At 45.2% G+C, this 19,878-nt stretch overlaps 1 protein-coding gene and 1 long non-coding RNA gene across 21 annotated transcripts in view; one reads left to right on the forward strand and one right to left on the reverse strand.

Annotated features, from left to right (window-relative positions):
• Window positions 1–5,800, forward strand: part of LOC139057479 (uncharacterized) — a 67,918-nt gene extending 62,118 nt beyond the window's left edge. Inside the window, exon 4 of the long non-coding RNA XR_011512840.1 lies at window positions 2,673–5,800. This is a non-coding gene — a long non-coding RNA (uncharacterized lncRNA). The remainder of the gene's footprint in view (window positions 1–2,672) is intronic.
• LOC139057478 (uncharacterized) overlaps window positions 1–19,159 on the reverse strand; it is a 55,023-nt gene extending 35,864 nt beyond the window's left edge. For 4 of the 20 annotated variants that reach the window (XR_011512826.1, XR_011512823.1, XR_011512825.1 and 1 more), the window contains exons 1-5: window positions 14,166–14,294; window positions 10,113–10,159; window positions 8,034–8,156; window positions 7,628–7,721; window positions 5,810–6,097 (exon numbers count right to left, since the gene is read on the reverse strand). Coding sequence is in view for 2 of the 20 variants with exons in the window: in XM_070535807.1 (XP_070391908.1) it covers window positions 18,411–18,484; window positions 19,109–19,121 (87 nt within the window). In the remaining 18 variants the exon portion in view is untranslated. Of the gene's footprint in view, window positions 1–5,809; window positions 6,098–7,627; window positions 7,722–8,033; window positions 8,157–10,112; window positions 10,160–14,165; window positions 14,297–18,410; window positions 18,485–19,108 lie in introns of those variants that run through there. The other 16 variants (XM_070535807.1, XM_070535806.1, XR_011512821.1 and 13 more) reach the window with 15 other exon arrangements.
• Window positions 19,160–19,878: the final 719 nt, after the last annotated feature.

Raw genomic sequence — 19,878 nt, forward strand, 5'->3', positions numbered from 1 at the left:
GCATTCAGTTTCATCCCCCTGTAAGGGGGGTTTATTCGGCTCGTAGAGCAGCAGCGACAAACTCAGCACCAGCAGGTAGGGCGCAGCCAGCGAACGAACTGGGTACGTGCCACGCGGTGGCAACGGGGCTTTTCAGCCTGCCGATCTTCTTCGTCACAATCACCCCCGGAATTGAAGAGTAGCCATCCTGGCGACCTAGGAAGAGGTGGGCGGATCGTAATACTGCTTCAGCCGGTCAATGTGCACAGTCTCTCGCCCCCGACGACGCAGATCGGAAGATGGCTATACGGGTTCGACCACGTAGTTCATTGGTGATGTTTGTGCAACTACGCAGTAGGGCCCGTGGTACTTCGGGAGGAGCTTGGACGAAAAGCCAGGAGCAGCAACAGGCGGGACCCAAAGCCACACGAGTGAGTCGACGGGGAAGGGGTGAGGGGGAGGATTGAGGTCATGGCATTCTTTTTGGCGGCACTGTTGAGCAGACGTCAACGAACGGGCTAGTTGGTGGCATTTCTTGGCGTGCTGAGCAACCGTAGAAACAGGTGAGCATTCAGCAGGGTCCGGCCGGTACGGGAGAACCGTATCAATGGTGCTGGAGGGATGGCGGCCGGCCGTAAAGCAGAAAAAATGGTGAGAATCCGGTGGTGGCTTGAGAGGCAGTGTTATATGCGTAAGTGACGAACGGAAGTACAAGGTCCCAGTTGGAGTGGTCAGATGCAACATAAATTGATAGCATGTCACCAAGAGTTCTGTTGAATCGTTCTGTTAAGCCATTGGTCTGTGGATGATAAGCAGTAGTAGTGCGGTGAATAATTTGGCATTCAGATAAGAGTGACTGCAGGACATCTGAGAGGAATACGCAGCCCCGATCGCTCAACAGTTCACATGGTGTGCCATGGCGGAGAACGAAGTTGTTTATAATGAACGAGGCGATGTTTTTTGCTGATGCGGCAGGCAAGGCGGCGGTTTCAGCATACCGTGTCAAATGATCTACGGCGACAACAATCCATCAGTTGCCCGCGCCAGTAGATGGAAGAGGCCCATAGATATCAATGCCGACACGGTCAAATGGCTGAGCTGGGCAGGGAAGTGGTTGGAGAGATGCGGTGGAGAGATGCGGGACACATTGGCATTGCTGGCAGGCAATGCAGGAGCGTAAATATTTGTGGACGAAGGTGTACATCCCTCGCTAATAATATTGTAGGCAAAGCCGTGTGCAAGTTTTTGACACTCCGCCGTGACCACACTGTGGGTCAGAATGAAAAGCGGAGCAGAACTCTTGTCGTAGGTGGCGAGGTACTACTAAAAGCCATTTGCGGCCGTCATTGTGGTAGTTGCGGCGGTATAAAAGTCCATCCTGGATTGTGAAATGCTGCACCTGTCGGCGTAGCACTCGAGGTGCCGAAGTTGCCGGAGGATTTGACAAAAAGTCGAACACCATGACGATCCATGGGTCTTTTTGTTGCTCCGATGCCATGTCCAGGATGTCAAGTGGTGAGATGTCATGTCTGTCGGTAGAAGTGCTGCTGTCCGAAGTCACTGGGGAGCGCGAGAGGGCATCGGCGTCAGCGTGTTTGCGTCCAGAGCGATAAACGACACGGATATCATATTCCTGGATTCGGAGGGCCCACCAAGCGAGGCGGCCCGATGGGTCTTTTAGGTTGGACAACCAGCTAAGAGTGTGATAATCCGTCACCACATCAAAGCATCGACCGTAGACATATGGACGAAATTTTTGAAGAGCCCATACGATAGCCAGGCACTCTTTTTCTGTTACTGAGGAATTGGCCTCAGGTTTCGTGAGGGCACGACTGGCATAGGTGACTACGTATTCGGCATTAGTGTTCTTGCGTTGTGCGAGCACGGCACCAAGGCCGACACCACTGGCGTCAGTGTGAAGTTCTGTAGGTGCGCTGCGATCAAAATGCCACAAGATTGGCGGAGACGTGAGTAGGTGATTGTGACGAAGAAGATCGGCAGGCTGAAAAGCCCCGTTGCCATCGCGTGGCACGTACCCAGCACCTCCACCAATTGTAAAGGGGGTTTATTCGGCTCGTAGAGCAGCAGCGACAAACTCAGCACCAGCAGGTAGGGCGCAGCCAGCGAACGAACTGGGTACGTGCCATGCGATGGCAACGGGACTTTTCAGCCTGCCGATCTTCTTCGTCACACCACAAATGTTGCACCAATTTTGTACAGCAGCTAACGAATCATTTAGTTTTACCTGATCCTCTCTGGTATTTGTAGCCAGGCCAGCAGCTGGGCGAACAACAACTTTATTGCGGTTGCGCAAGTTACATATATAGTGAAGCCTACGTGACGTAACAGATCACGGGATCACTGGTGCGTCCCCAAATTCACAGTTCTTCGCTAACACACGCAGTTCTGTTAGCCACTCGTTAAACATCTCGCCTTCTTTTTGGTTCCTTGAACCGAAACGGAATTCTTGGAATGTTAAGTTCGTTGCAGGCTTGTAATGATCCTCAAATTTCTTAATCAGAACTTCAACGTCATTCCTGTCTTCCGCTTCATCGAACTTGAAGGTACTATATGACTTCCTAGCCTCTTCGCCTATGGTAACTAGCAACGTGGCTGCTTGAACGTCTTTTGGCTGCTTGTTCAATTGCGTAACAATGGAAAACAGCAGAAACTCACTTTTCCAAGTTTTCCAGGCAATCCAAGGGTCGTGCGACGGATCCATAGGCTTCGGGGGCGGTAGTAGCGCGGACGCCATCGACATATTGGCTGGGTTTCGCTGCCACCGCTGCTACCATGTAGCCAGGCCAGCAGTTGGGTGAGCAACAACCTTATTGCGGTTGCGCAAGTTACATATATAGTGAAGCCTACGTGACGTAACAGATCACGGGATTACTGGTGCACCGTGATGACTGCAGATTCAGCCGTGCTACAGTATTCACTGTTGTGTACACTACACGTTAATCGGCGAATAGGCGCATTTGAATAGGCGGCTGAACGCATGAACGAATATCATTGATGTAGATCAGAAATAGGAGGGGCGCAAGAACCGAGCGTTGCGGAACACCAGAAAAAAAACGTTGATGTAATCAGATGTAATATCATTCACAGCTACGCATTGCTTTCGGTTTTCGAGATAGTTCTTGATCCACGATACTGTTTTCTCGTGTACACCAATGGCAATTAGTTTAGTAATAAGATCTGGATGAGGAATAACATCAAAGGCCTTTGAAATATCTAAGAAAATGGCATCTATTTGGCTTCTGTTATTTATTGATGTAGCTACATCATGGGTTAACTCAGCTGAGTAATAGTACTTAGACTTGAACAGAATCCATGTTGCCGGCTGTATTGTAGGTTATTATTCTCCAAGTGCAATATTATGGCCTTATAAATAATATGTTCGAACAATTTACTGGATGTACATGTTAATGAAACAGGTCTATAGTTACGTCGAGTTTAGAGCCAGATTTGTGCACAGGTATTACTTTGGCCCTTCGCCAGTCATCAGGTATCACTGAAGTTTCCAAAGATCGCCTGTAAATTACGTGTAAGTATTTTGACGTCCAAACTGCATGTTTTTGCAAAAAAGCATTTGATATAAGATCAGAGCCACAGGGATTCCTTACATCCAGTTTTTGTAAGAGTAAAAAAATTCCTTTAGGTCAATATCTATTTCAGGCATTGGATTCTCGAACTGATACTGTGGAGAGGGACCGTTAAAGGTAGTTCTGTTAAATACAGATTGAAAAAATTCATTAAATTTGCTTGCTATGACGTCAGGCTGAACAACTGTCTCGTTCGAAACAGTAATCTGCGATACGGTGTGCCGCTCCCTCGATAGGTAGCGCCAGAATTTTTGTGGTTTATTCGTCAGGTAAGAAGGCAGAGTAACAGTGAAAAAACGCTCCTTGGCCATATGGATCTTATATTGTAGTAAGCGTATGAGATCTTGAAGGTCACGTGTGGTTTTCTTTCTGCGCTTCCTCTTAATTTTTCGTTTTAAATATATTACTTCGCGCGATACCCAAGGATGTTCTCTGTTCACTCGTTTCTTTCTGGAGGGAATGTAGTTTTCTTCACAAAAGTGCACAATATGCTTAAAACATAACCATAATTAATTTACGTCATGAAGTAATGAAAACTGCAGAAAGCAGGCGTTTAAATATTCTGAGATAGCATTGTCATCCGCTCTTCAGTAATCCCTGATAACAGCAATCGATGGCTTAACGCGTTCACGGTTTCCTAAAATTGGACAGGAGAATACAATCATTTTATGGTCCGAAATGCTATTTTCAACGTTTAATGTGTTATTTTGAAATAGACTGCTTACGAACATCAGATTAAGCACAGAACATGACGGACCAGCTATTCTAGTCGGTTCGGAAACTAGCTGGTCTAGAGAAAAGGTAAATGACATGAACAACAGAGATTCAGCACTTTTTGCGTCACAGCTGTTGTGCGAAAGATTAGACCAGTTGATTCCTGGTAAATTGAAATCACCTGTGATGATAATATTGGAACGTGAATTAGTGTGTTGTGCAATGTAATTGTGCATAACGTCTAGGTATACAGGGGGCGCATTCGGAGGTCGATATAGGCCACCCAGAAATATGCTTTTTCCATTAAATGTAAGTTTACACCATACGCTTTCATGGTCAGGTATGCTGTTTAAAACTGTGAATTTTATGTTAGATTTAATTGCGACAGCAACACCTCCCCCCCGCGATTCTCTGTCTTTCCGTATGAGCCGATAAGGCGGAAACACTTCGGAATCCTGGACGCTTTCGTGAAGCCAGGTTTCCGTGATGACTATAACGTGTGGGTGATGGGCTGCAACTATGCTTTCAGGTAGGCTGAAGTTATTGACTACGCTGCGCGCATTCAGTGATAACACTCTGATACATTTCGTACATTGTTGTCACTTGCAATCGCGAGCTGCTGAGCCAGCATGTGCAGAAGTTATCGGTTTAGATAGTTCAATTCTTCTGTCCTCACACTCATTCCATATGAAGGTTTTGCCATTTATTTTTAGTTTATCAAATGCCAGAGATACCTTTGCCCCTTTCGCCTTGTCACTTACTGCAGAACGCCATAATTTAGCAAGTGTGTCGCATACTTTCTTTGAGAAATCTTCGGATATTGAAATCTGGGTGTTTTTCAGCTTGAAGCAGCTTGATAATATTTTGTTTTTCTCAGCGAAGTTGAATAGCCTGATAATAACAGGGCGTGTCCTTTGGCTTTGCTTTGTACCAATTTTGTGAAGTCGTTCTATTGAGTTAACTTCTATTCCTAGGATCTTCCTAAATATACCGTCTCGCACTTCTTCTTCAAGTGTTTTAACATCTTCAGCAGAGCTCTCTCTTAATCCATAAATTACTAGGTTATTCCGCCTACTTCTATTTTCTAGATCATCGACCTTCGATGCCAGAAATTCTACTTGTGTCATGGTAGATTTACAAGATTCCTCGCAGTGTACTATCTTGTCTTCGCATTCTTTCCATAATCCCCTTTCATTCTCAATAACTGTCATTCTTTCTTGCAAATCTGCAACTATTGTCTCCACGTGCTTGATATTTGAAGACAGTTGTTTCAGTGTTTTGTTCGTTTCCTTTTGTTCTCTTAGAATGCGTTTCATTAGTTCCCGCTGCGAACATTCATCTGAATCAGAGCCAGGACCTGGATTTTGTTCAACGTCTCCGAATGTTAGTAACATTAAGCAGACAACATTAAAACAATCTTGCAAAATAGCAACACAGCATTGTGGACTTGGGAGCACTATTAACGTTACGTCATTGTCTCTAGTTGAAGAGACTAAATGCTGGTCACTAACCTGCGCGATCAGAAAAAATTCGATCAGCATCCGTACTCGTTCAGTGCTTCCAAGTCCACTGAAGGTAACGTCGAAAAGGCTGCTGCTTTTATCCGGGTGCCATGGTGTCTCTGTCGACGTCACCGTGCTGGTCAGGTGGTCCCAGTGCAGTGCACGTGGTACAGCTTCCTGCGACTTGTTTCATCCGATGAAGCCAGCAGGGCAGACAGCCAGAGGTAGCAGTAGATAGGCCTGATGCAGCGCATGCTCAGACCCTGCGTCGACGAATCCAGTCCTCGACAGCACGATCTGTGCGATCAGAAAAAATTTGATCAGCATCCGCGCTCGTTTGGTGCTTCCAAGTCCACTATGATATATGCAACTGAGCCTGTGTTAAATAATAATATGCAAGATAACAGATTATAATTGTATACTGGGAGTCATTTGACACAACTGTATTACAACTAGTTTCCATGTAATAACATGAAAATTTCTATATGTATTTGCGCTTAAAAACTCTTATATCCACACTTTATCCGTAATTGTATTGCTACACCAGCTGCTTCCGTGCCTGTCTGGGAGACCGGAACTTTGTCAAGCCGAAGAGAATTCGGCTTTTTTTCCGGCTCTCCCTTTTTCACCTTGTATCCAGTGGTGAAAATAAAAATTATGATGATGATGATGATGTAGCAGAATATGTTCACAGAAGTGAAATGCCACTGTACTGAATTTTGTTAAACTGAAAGGCATTTGCATTGGGTTGAATGGCGTTTCGATGGGGGATATAAAAAAGTTCGTACAGCTGAATAATTTGTTCAAGTGACGTTCAAGTGGTAGTTTACTGTATATTGGTTTTCTTGGATAAAAAATTTAGTTGGAAACAGTGCCTTGTATGTCCTCATTTTTTCTTAAACATTGCTCGATGAACAAGAGGTGCAAAAAGACACCTTTCTATTTTGTCTCTTCTGACCTAACTGGCATTTGGCAAATACCTCTTGCGTGCGGGAGAAAGTAAGGAGGGGGAGGGGGGGGAGTTATATTGGAAAAAGTTTGGCAGTGTTTGGCTCCTCCTGGGGTGGTGTTAGAGGTGTGTATGAACCACTGCTTAGATAAATCGAACTCAGTACCTTTTTCTCAGTACAAGCATTCGTGAATGTTAACTTGTTATTCCAGTAGTTTAAAAATGCCTGCATAGGCCCTATATCACAATATGTCCCAAGCCTCCTATTTTTTTTTTAATTAAAAGGACTTGAAAGAATTCGAACTTCACTGTTAATGAAAAGAATGTTACAACTTTCAATAGCAAGGGATTGCTGTTATCAAGACTCCACAAAATGATGCAAAAAGAGCTGTTCTGCCATGAACAATTTTCAATATTGTAATTCTGAGAAGCGGTTATTAAGTTTTGAGGAGAAAGTTTGTTGAATGTATGTTCCAGCTTGTAAACCGCGCACAAACTATTTGAGGGCGGTAAGATTTTTTATTGTTTAATATCAAGAGTTGACGAACAGCCACAGTTCAGCAATGTCGTGTTTTCTCATTTTGAAGAGCAAAAATTATTTCAACATATCTGAGCTATCAACCCTACAATAGTCATGACATTAGCCATTAATCAAGTGGGGGACCAAGATTACAATTTTTATCCTGTGGACATTTAGTTGGTCTAATAGGGCGATGGTTCATCTCAATATCCCCGCTCACCAGAGGGCTACAGGAATGGGACACCACCTGGGCATATGTAGGAATAAAATTAAGGCACCGACTATGTGGGCAATGAAGCTATGAAGCAATGAAGGGATGGTCAGAACATATGCAGTAAGCATTATCATGGTACCACACCTATTGGTGCTGCTGCTGCCTTGCCCGCTGAAGAGGGGCAATCCAATGGTGATTTTTGAAGACAGTGCCATCGACATCATGATGATTGAAAAGTCTGAAATGGTATCATTGTGTACATTATTCACATAGCCCAGTGGGTCACTGGACAAACTATGACTGTTTCCCAAACAGAAGATAAATCAGTCCATGCTTGCATGGAGGAAAAATTGCACAAGCTTAGCAAGAGTCAATGACACGAATGCAGGAAAGTGAAACACTGTGGCAACAACAAGGCAAAGAAAAAGAACTGCACGAAGCACAGAGATCTAAGCATCGTGCCAGTGCTGCTAGAGGATTGCTCACTCAATATGAAAGTTCAGTTCCAATCATGCATACTACCTCTTGGTTTAGCTTAAGGATTGCTTACCTCAACAAAATAATGCCTCTTGTCACTCTCAGTTGTCCCCATGAGTTTAAAGCAGTCTTTCACAACCTAGGCTGAGAACACTCCCAAGAAATGTTGTATCCTGTACACAAGCCATGCAAGTTCCTGTAATATTTGAAGGATCCACATCTCACAGTATAACACAAGGTTGTGAAGAAGACAAAGGCATATTGAAATGAGCATGACAGCTCAATGCCTACTGGCAAAGGCTTTGCAAAATTTTTACAGCAATAATGCATTGTGGTGCCTCAGAACCACTGGGATTAGCAAGATTCCACTGTAACTGGAATGAGAAAATACTGCGTTCTAATTGACTTACAGTGCGGTGTTAAGCACGACAGCAGCACTGCATTAAAGCATCAATGTTCTAATCGATTTTCCTCAAACATGTTATGGTACGACTTTTAGTGACTAAGCAGCATTTGTACAAAGGCACCAAGCTGGTTTGCTTCAAGAAGTGTCTTCTGATCTATACTTTGAGCAAAAATGTTGCACTTATTGCTGGTTCTTTGGCATGCAAGTCTTAAAAAAAATGGGATTAGCATGCATCTTACTCAGTAACAGAAACTTAGCAAGTGGACCTACTTGGCTTGGACCTTCAGGGTTACAGATACATGGGCATTGACATGTACAGTCAAAGACATAAGAAAGTGCCTGGGAACTCCAAAATCGTTCGTAATACTGGTCACTTCGTTGTAAAGATTGTACACCACACCGCCGCTAACAATTGAGCAGGCTGGACATGTTAAAGAAGAGAGAACCCTTATTCTATGAATTAAAGGGCACTTAGTGAAATAGGTCACTAGTATTTTTGTTTATAGTTTGTGTGGCTGAATGTGCGACTAACATGTCACTAACCTTGCTCAAGTTTAATGTTATTGACGCATGCGCAGCAGGAGTTGAACGACAATGACTCGCCTTGCCTTTCTTCTTTTACTCTCTTTATGCCCATTGCGAATTGTATATATTTGTGCACACTTCAATAAAGGTGTTGTCGGCAGTCAGTGCTCGTTCTGTGTCCTTCCTTGTCCGTGTATTTTGGTGCTGTTTTAAATATGAAACATCTTCAGTGGCTTTCTTGATGACCGACGCCGGAGTTCTACGGCAGACATCCGTTATCCTTGCCTTGAACTAATCTGACTCTATCTCAATTACGTAAGCAAGATCATTCACATAAATAACCCCAAAGAAAGAAATCGAGTGGAGAGAGGTCACATGACCTAGCGGGCCAATTCACAGGCCTGTGCCTTCCAATCTATTGCGCATTGAAAGTCGCATCCAACCAGTTTCGTGCTTGGCTGCTGCTGTGTGCGGGTGCCCTATCTTGCTGATACCACAGAAGCGGAAGAGGTGACAGCGGGACTTCACAGAGAAACTCATCCACCACTCCTTCAAGGATTTTGTTGATGTAACACTGTCCAGTGAGTATGTGATCAAAGAAGATGGGACCGATTATAGCACCAGCATAAATTCTGAATCACAATTTGGGCAACTACTGGTACTGGTGCCTATTGCACTTCACACAGCGTGCATTGGAGTCCCTCCACTAGTGCGCATTATGCAAATGTACCTAGGCGTTTCGGCGAAAATTGGCTTCATCTGTGCACATGATGTTGCTCAAAAGGTATGACTCATGGGCTTTTGCGAGAAATTTAAACGATTCTACGGGTCCCTATCTTCCAAGCATTGTTGCTGGTTAAGGTGGGACGGGTGAAAGGCTGTCATTTAGAATTCTCCAAACTGACTTGGAAATTGGTACCTGGGCGGCCACGTTCCGCATGCTAGCATGAGGATTTGAGGCCATAAATGCTAGAACATCCCTGCGTAGGCTAGGACTCAAACGTGGAGTCTTCAGCCGGTTTGTTGAAGCTGCCGGTTTGTCTCAGGTTTTCACAACTTCTGATGATAGTCGATGCATTTGGTCTACCGCCACACTTCCATTAGTGATATACATATTTGCAGTCTTCCTCTTGTTGCCATTTGCAGATGCCAAGGCGAGGATCATGCTTACTGGGTGCTCATTAGAGAAACACATGGCAAATGGGATGGAACAAAACGTACCTTTAAATCTTTGCACTGACGTCAATTCACTTTTGTGGTGACAGGTTCTGCAGCAAAAAAAAAAAAAATCCGTGCACTTTATCTACGCTAAAACAACAGCTATCACAACTTTTTTCCAGGTAACACCAAACGAGACGTGTTACTTCAGCAGGGATGCGGCAGATGAGGCATTAGGTCGATCACAATATTTTTCTTTATTTCCTTTATTTCATCCTGGATTACTCAGAGGGAGCATGTTCGAGGGCGCTGCTTTATGATGCGAGTGGGAGCACAGTCATGTGGTATTCTCCATATTTCACAGGGTTTATTTATCTATCATAAAAAATTAGTACGCAATTAGTACGTCGCTGAAAATATCGCAGTTAGATGTCCCTTGGCTGTGCCTTTAGATGCCTCATTTATAATTTGATAATTAGGATAGTACATGTCGACTTAGATAATTAATTAAATGATCAAATTAAATCTGTAACGAAAAAATTACTAGCAGCTACTGCAATGTACTGTAAACAATATTCGCTAGGTTTTCTTCGAGTAAAGCATTGCTCTCTTTTTAAATCTTGGTGCATTATAATTAATTGGGACACTCTATATATTTACGTTTGCATGTAAGTGATGATGTTACCATCCGTAATAAATGTTGTAAGTTATTAGAAATGTTCTTTTTTTCATGAGTCGTTGACATTACTTACTGTAAAAAGAAGCAACACCGAGACACACAACATTCACATGCATTTCATACGCCGTTGATAAAAGAGTCTGTTGACGGAGTCAGTGAAGTTTATAGGTTTCATTCATGATCAAAAAAGCACGCAAAACAATTTGAAGCGTCGTGAGCATACAACAACATATTCATTCTCTAGACATAGGCTATCCATACCGTTATAAATAATTCTTGATTGGCTGCCTCCATCTCTTTCAAAAATATTATAAACTTTGTCCTGTGTGTATATTTAAATATATTGCATATGTGCATGGTGTTTACAGTGGAAATTTAAAATAATGTTGAAGTGAGAAAGTATGGATAAGGCAGCCACCGCGAGTGCTTCTGATGGCCGTGTCCCCCTATTGTCAGGATTTGAAGAAATAAAGTGACCCGCCGTGGTTGCTTTGTGGCTATGGTGTTAAGCTCAAGATCGCGAGATCTCGAGCTTAACAGCCATGTTATCTCGTGTTAAGCTCGAGATAATATGGCTGCTAAGCTCGATATCGCCACATCTAATCCCGGCCACGACGGCCGCATTTCGATGGGGGCGAAATGTGAAAACACCAATGTACTTAGATTTATGTACATGTTAAAGAGCCCCCCGTGGTCCAAGTTTCCGGAGTCCCCCACTATGCGGTGCCTCACAATGAGATCGTGGTTTCGGCAAATAAAACCGCATAATTTAACATTCTTTTTTGCAGAAATAATCGAAAATATTAATTAAAAGCCGTTCAAGTCTGCGCCAACAAGGATGCAGTAAGCTATTAGCCTCAGTAAAATTTCAAGGGAAAAAGTCGAGGAAAGTGAAAAGAAACCTCAAATGATGTGGGTGACAAAGCACTGGTATTGGCACTTTAGGTGTGTGTGTGGGGGGGAAGGGGGAGGGAGGCTTCGGCTTCGCCTAGGGTGGGGGGCTCAGCCCCCCCCCTCCCCCGGGAAATCTCCGGAGGGGGCTCGGGCCCCAGAGCCCCCCACATAGTCTCCGCCTATGCTGCTATGTTAATATGGATGGTATTATATGTGCATTTCTCAAGTGAATAAATTAAACAAAGTACAAGTAGTTCATTTTCAGGGGAAGCAACACTGAAGCAATCAATTTTGCGTCCTTCCATTTTAAGGTGAAAGCCTTAGATGCCTATGCTTCAAGGTCTCATTGTGAGGTACAGAAAATATCATGTGACCCAAGGAAGGCCAGAAGCGAACGAAAACATGTCCAGCCATGTATAAGACATGATTAATGATTATCGAAGTTATCACTATGTGGTACCTGTTTCCAAGTTCCTGTGATGATGTCAAAGGTTATTTCAGATGCACTGCTTCATCACTATCATTATATACAGTTCTTTCATATGTGAATGCATTGCTTGTAGAAGACAGGTAGGTAGAACCATAACGCAGAATGGACCATTTGTTAAAGAATTGGTTTTCTTCAAATGACGATCCATCTAGTATAAGATTTTTATAATGAGTGGGACATTGCACCAAACTGGTAGCCCATGACGGTGAGGTGCTCATTGTTACCAACCTTCTAGTGAAAAAAATATACTTTCAAAGAACTACCAAGAAAAGAAATGTATAGATATTGTTTTATGATGGCCCTTGAGAGTGCGCTTTATGCTTGAGAGGGTGAATGTTGCAAGTTTACAGAGATGCTGAGTGCATAATTGAATCATAGCGTCCGTAATTATGTATGTTGATGCTAGTTTTTCATGACAGATATACAATGGAGCAAAAGTGCTTAATAGCTAGTGCTGTGGGTAGCTGAACAGTGAGAGAGAGAGAGAGAAGGGAAGACGGAAAGGCAGGGAGGTTAACCAGACTGAGTCCAGTTTGCTACCCTACATGTGGGGAGGGGAATGGGGAGTGAAAGAGAGAGAACTTAGGTGTAGGATGTCTATAGTCGGGCACTCAAGTCTGTTCAGCGCTTTTTCACTGAACAGTGAAATGCACATTATTGCAAGGACCTGAACTTTAATCAAAGTGGTGACAATAGTGGTCAAAGTTTTCTTATTATTTGTACCAATGCAATGTGAAGTTGGGGATCACGATCCTGGCAACGAAAAATGAAAATTAATATGACAGCGGCCATTGTCAGCTTAAAGAACTGGGTGGACAGACAGACATGGGAAACCAGCACTTAAGTGGTGTCGGAGCAAAGCTGGAACTTATGGCTGAGCCAAATAACTTATAAGGGCTGTGGCGCACACGATAGCTGCGCGCGGGTATGATATACTAGAAATTATCAAGCAGTATTTGCCACATGGTGTTAGCACATGCTGCCTGCACTGATAGATCTCCCACCGAGCTCCTACATCTATACGAATACACAGCTACAAAATACATGCCGAGATGCAGGATCCGTCCAGTAAAGAGAACAAATTCACCAGTCGCTTAATATGACATTGACCGACACCTACAGAAGTCGCTTAATCATTTAAATAATTAGGTGAGAATGACTTGGTTCGACAGGCAAGGTTCTGACTGGTGTTGTATAAGTATAAGTCGCAGGTCGCTTTTTAAGTCGCGACGATAGATTGGATTTTTTACAAGCACTGCTCCAGGAGGGCACATGCAACCGGAGGCCTCAGGAGAGGACCTGAGGTTATAATAAAGCAGGCGGCGCAGGATCCCCAGGGCACCCAAGGGGTAGTGGGGAGATCAAAGCTGGAAGCAGGATAGTCCGTAGATTGGAGTGGCGGAGGCCTAAGCGTGCTGGACTTAAAATAAATATTATTACGTCCAGCCGCCAACTTGTGACGCCAAGACTTCTGCAACAGCAGTCAGAAGTTTGCCGTTTGACATACTAAGGCAGCAGCGGAAGCGGACGAAGACACAGAAACGTGAAAAAAAGGACCCCACGCTACAAGTTAGTAGTATTTTAAAGTTTAAATTATGGCAATTGAATAACGCGCAACTGAGCCCTCTCGAAGCGTTCGACGCATGGAAAAATTCGCGAGGACGGTAAGATACCAGTGTGACAGAGGCACAAGCAAGGAACGAAAACGCGCACACAGGGCAAACTGTAAAGATGCTATATATTTTGCTATATATGTAATATATGCTATATCTATCAAGTGACTAGTGCCATGCTCTAATCTTCAAAGGTCGCAATGCTTTCGCAATGAAATTGTTGACAGTGTGCGCTGTGAGTGTATCTTGTGTTCTGGCTCACCGCTGATCGCGATCACGCCCGATCCTGATCGAATTTCGCGGTCGTGATTGCCTCCTTTGGACAAAATGAGCGAGAGACCCAATCACAGTCGAGAATTTCGATCCGGATCGGTGCCGATCGCGATCAGAAGTATACGTGTGACACTGGTAGTGACAGGGCAACGCCATATCATACTCGCCTTCACGGGAGACCACTGACCAAACGACAACAATCGTTCGCGCCAGTGCACTGTGCCAGCAACACCCAAGGAGACGCACGAGGAAAACTTGTACACGACACACGGATCGCCAGCCGACACATGGCAAAATGCATGCACGCCAAGGCACGCCTAGGGACAGAACGAGCAAAGAAACTGCTCCGCCGTGGTACCTAGGTAAAGGGAGAAATTTAAGGCGCAAAACGCCCCCAGATTTTCTCTCTCGCACCCGCTGAAACGACTGGCCAATCCCGTGAACTGGCGATTCCGCAAATGACCGTCTCGTGATACCGGAGTATGTCGCATACAGCCGAAGCAACGGAAGTCTCAGAATGTTGTTTTATTTGGCGCCTTCTTTGTAATCATGCATATGTTAAATAAACGAGACTTGAGAAACACGGTGTATCGCTACATTGTTTGAATGCTAATCGCATTACCATCGACATTCATCGTGAGACGAGTTTTTCTGCCGTAATTTTGTGTGTCTCTTGGCGCCGTGCACATCCCACATGAAAAGGACGTAACATAGACATCGAATGACACTCAGACAAGAGTTCTGACCTTTTCACTACGGCAGATATTCTTCTGCTTCTTCTTGTTCATATTATTATTTTATTTTATTGTTATAAATAATAATTTTTTGTAGTTGTAGCAATTGTTGTGCAGTGGCGGGATAGTAGGACCATGGTAATGCTGCTCCACCAAGAGACGATCCGCCTTGTACATATTTCGCGGAGGTCTGCATAGAGCCTGGCGCTGCAAGCACTTCGAGTGCTACGCACGGCGATGAAAAGGCTGCGGTGCATGCCCTTACAAAGACTGAGTCCATCTAAAATGGGCACTGAAAGGAACACGAGATTGAATTGTACTAGTAAATAACGCGTCTGCAATACTAGAACCCACTGGTATACACTGAGAGGCGGCTTGACATATAAGCCAGGAAGTACACAAACACGAAAGACGGCAGTGGTGACAAACCGCCTTCAAATTCCCACACCAAGGATGCTATTCTTGACATTGGACACTGCCAAAATTCCACCGTATTGTAAAATTCGCTGTCTCACCAGCTCTGGTTTGGTCACAGGGTCGCTAGGTATACACCCTCTCTGATTGGTACAAGAAGCGAACACGTCGGAAGTCGAGAACATGGCAGATTTTTTAGAGTCAATAATAGCACTTTGGTTCATCGTGATGTCAGGCATTTTAACAGCGTCTGCGTCTGCACAGATACAGGTGATTTCGAATTGGTATCCCAACTCCGGACATACACTGGTTCAAATGGGCAAAAGCGAACCACGGACTGGCCTGGCGTGCGAAAAAAAAAAGAAATAAAAATAAAATGAAAATACAAATACAAATGTTTGGACCTCTCCCATGGCGGCAATCGCTTCCTAAATGAAATAAGCATTCAAGGTACGAAGCTTCGAGAGCTAGCGACAGGAGGACCTAAAGAGGAGTAGATATACTTTGACGTCACAAAGACATACCGACGCTGACGTTATTACACTCAATTCAAGAAAGGGGGACGCTTTGCTTTCATCGTCTTTAGCAATAAACAACCTTTTCCGCCAAATGAACCAAAATTGGGTTTTGAAAAATTATGTTACCAGTATAAACTCCTTTAGAAGCCAGAACTGCGCTCCGTAATGCTAAACAAAATAGAACTAAGCATTGCGCAAATTCCCAAGCCCAGAGACCCGCGTAAACACGCATACAAAGGGTTCAAGGCAGCCAGAACCACATCCAAGGAAACCGATGCTTTGCCCACATATACACCGATGTTAGCGTCAGTGTCGAGGCCTCGGTAATAGCTGACAGTAGCATCAACCATTATAAAGGACGCGTGCCCCCACTGGAAACTAACGGGCCGAACTCGCAGCAATCCTTTCAACATACGCCTAACCGAATCACCCGCACAACTATATGGATTTGCAAGCGCGTAAAATCCTGCAAAGAGGGCAAGTTCCCAAAAAACTATGTACGAGTGCTATCAAACACATCCGTATACCAACAGACGTTGTCTAAATATCTGGGCACGAGGGACCGTCAGGAAATTAAACAGCTAACTAGCGAACACGCCCTATACACCACACCGGGCGCTTGAAAACCCATGGAACAAACGAAGCTACCTCGCAACCGATATGTGACTCTTCCTACGCGCTTACCAAATGATAGAAGGATCTTTCCTAAGATCAGTGTCAAAGTAAGCTGAAGACAGGTTTCAATATTTCAACAAGCGCAAACAAACGCTTTGCCAACGCCGGCTCGATTCCATATTGTATGGGGCTTGACCAAAGCAACGGAGTCCAGCGCAACTCGCTTGTGGTAGGACCTTCTCAAGCACTAATAGAGAGCTTTAGTTTAGGGGACGCAAGCGGGTTGCGTACGCTAGACCTAGGGGCGACGGCACTGCGCATGTGCAGATGGTTCTGCGCATGCGCAGTATCGTGGCCCCTAGTTATACTAGGTTCTTGCGTACGCAAGCCGCTTGCGTCCCCTAAACTAAATCTCTCTAATGTCGACATGCCACCTGCCGCGGTTGCTTAGTGGCTTTGATGTTGCGCTGCTGAGCACGAGGTCGCGTGCTCGTAGGTACAGCGGGGCGTCGAACTTGCGGAGACGATGGACGTTTGCGCGCATGCGCGAGTGAGAGCTGGTGCTAGAGAGGAAATGTGGGGAGTTTTGCTCTTTGAAAATACGACTCTGCCTAGGTATACGGAGGAGTTTCCTGGCGCGCGGTGTATGCGCTTGTCCCTAGGCGTGCCGGCAGAAGTCGCGGGGCGCGGTTGTGCTGAACTTATAGCATCGCAAGTTGGCGGCTCGACGCTATCATATTTAATCGATCATGTTTTTACTAATGAAAACAATGTGTGATTATTTCGCATTATTGGCGGCGCCTCCAGGACACCAAAGCGGCAACGGGGATATCAAAGCTAGAAGCCGGACTGGTCCGTGGGTTGGGGCTCGCAGAGGCCTGCGCGTGCCAGGGGAGTATAAGATCGGCTGCCCGCTATCGCGGACAGCCAATGTTTTATACGAACACCCCCAGGCACGCTTCGGCCTCTGCGGCCCCAACCCACGGACCGCCCGGCTTCCAGCTTTGATCCCCCCGCTACCGCTTGGGCGCCCCGGAGATCCTGCGCCGCCTGCTTTAATATAACCTCAGGTGCTCTCCTGAGGCCTCCGTTTGCCGGTTACATGTGCCCTCCTGGAGCAGTGCTCGTAAAGAATCCGATCTATCGTCGCGACGAAAAAAGCAACCCGCGACTTATAAAACACCAGTCAGAACATTGTCCCTTCAGACACAGCGATCACCAAGCGGCGTCCGCGCCCACTGCCTCACCATAGAATAAAGAGGCCTCACCGCGCGGGCAGCCAGTGGCGGAGCGTATAAACCAACTCGACCGAACTCCGCAATGCCGGCATGTCCAGGGGACAAACGAATACAACGCGCTCTAAGAAACCTCCTCCGTATACTGTCTGGGCTGAGTCATATATTCAAGGAGCAAAAGCCCCCAGATTTTCTCTCTCGCGCCCGCTCTTACTCGCGCCTGCGCAGAAACGTCGAGCTCCGTCAGAAGTGGCACGCCCCCCTGTATCTACGAGCAATTCTAAATACGCATCCCGGCCACGGCGGCCGCATTTAATTCGATGAAGGCGAAATGCAAGAACACCCGTGTATTTAGATTTTGGTGCACGTTGAAGAATCCCAGTTGGTCAAAATTAATCCGGTGTCCCCCACTACACCATTCCCCACTACGGCATGCCTCATAATCAAATCGTGTTTTGGGCACGCAACATTACATAATTTAATTATTTAACGTTGACTTAGCGAAAACAACAACAAGGGAGTTACATTTTTATTTCATCGGCTTTGTTCAGTCGCTGTATAATGCGTATAGAAATTATTGTGTCCTGGAGCTTCAGCGCCATTGGTGCCTCAAACCTGTAACTGCCAGATCGTATGCGCAAAGTGTTGACTTTAATTTTGTGAGCTATGGCTGTAACCCTACGGCACTTTGGGAGCTCTACTTGATCTCATCTTTGCGGTAAATCGTAAGAAGATAAAGCGCAGAGACTGTAGATCGCCCGGACGCCATATTTTTGTTGTCTTTGTAAACCACAACACAGCAGAAGGAAAGAATCAACATATTGCAAGTTCTCGAGTGACATTAATTATAACTGCAAGGAAAAGGGATAGCTGGACACAGCAGCGTTTTCACAAACCGATCGAGGCTCCGGCTCCGTGAACTCCGGCGGAGAGATGGCGATGTGGCTGCAGCACACAGCATTCGTTTTTTCTGCATAACAATTAAAAAGAAGAACCTAAAAAATGAGCGAGTGTTTTCCAAGACAGCTCTCATACAAATTATACTTGAAAAAGTACTTTAGACTTATGTAGAAAGACATCCGAGGTCTCGATTTACTGTCCATAACTTCCCCCCCCCCTCCAACCAAAAGAAATAACTGTCTCCATCATGTCGTAAAGGTATAAAAATCCCCATGAAATAAAGAATTCTCAATTATTTCACTCCATTTCCTCCCTCCGCTGTTCGTTCCCCGTATTTCCGCCTTTACTAATCGAATTTTGACTTTATTAGACATCAAGCCAATTTTCATTTACTGCGTATGCGTTGGATGTCAGCCACGGGTTAATTGTAGCAGCTTTCCATAAGTTCATTGAAGCGCGCCCAGCAGGTTACGCTGCTAGAGGTGACGATCGGGGACCTCGTATATTTTCTTTTTATTTAAGATGTCGAAAAAAATATGATGGTAGGTCCTTTTTAGGGTCGGATACTATGAAAAGAATAAGGAAGAATATAATCAAGGGAAAATTCTAGACACGTATTAAGCACACAATCACAGCACGCACACAAATAGTATCACTAAACGGCAGTAAAGGCACATAGTGAAGGGCCTCTCACCAGGTCTGGCCATGTTGAGCTGACAAGCGCAGAGCGTACAATGCGCGCTAACGTTCGTGTTTGCAAAGTGTCGCATCGCGACGCGCCGCGGAAAGGTCTGAAATTTCAATCCGAACGCCGTTTTCCCTCACCCTCGCGGCGACCGCGCTCCAACAACACTTTAAGGCCTTCTGGCTGTACCCTCTCCCCCTGAGCTACGTGACGCAAAAGAGGCCCACATAGAAGTTCCGTGCAGCCTGCTTCGAAGTTGCGAGCGGCGCACCTGCGTTGAAAATGAGGCGCGGAAGACCGAGTGGACGATGATGGCGATAACAATTCGATTAGTTCCGGGAACCCTGCCGTTCCTTGGATAACTTCGGGATTAAAAATGTCCGGGCGTGCTGCGCGACATGCTTCACGGCGCACTTTTTTTTTTCTAGACGTGAATCGTGCATGTAGTTTTTGCGCTTGTGTGTCCCGCAAGCCTTCATTGCCGCGGAATGTGGATTACGTTCGTGCCAGGATTATGCCTAATAAGTGCTGCGTGCCCAATTGCTGGAGCAATTACAAATCGGCGCCGAAAAATCATGTGTTCATGTTTCCCCAAGATGAATGACAGAATATTACGTGCCAATGCTGAGGCAAGGAAGAGAAAAACTGGAACTCTGCGGAATAAGGCAGCTGTTTCTTTGTAAATAGTTGCGCGAATATGTTTTGTACCTCCATTGCTAAACTCATTAGAGGTGTTGTATATATGTGGACTGCGGTACTGTATGTAATAATGCCTCGAA

This window comes from Dermacentor albipictus, chromosome 3 (genome assembly GCF_038994185.2).
Source record: "Dermacentor albipictus isolate Rhodes 1998 colony chromosome 3, USDA_Dalb.pri_finalv2, whole genome shotgun sequence".
NCBI classification, from domain to species: domain Eukaryota; kingdom Metazoa; phylum Arthropoda; class Arachnida; order Ixodida; family Ixodidae; genus Dermacentor; species Dermacentor albipictus.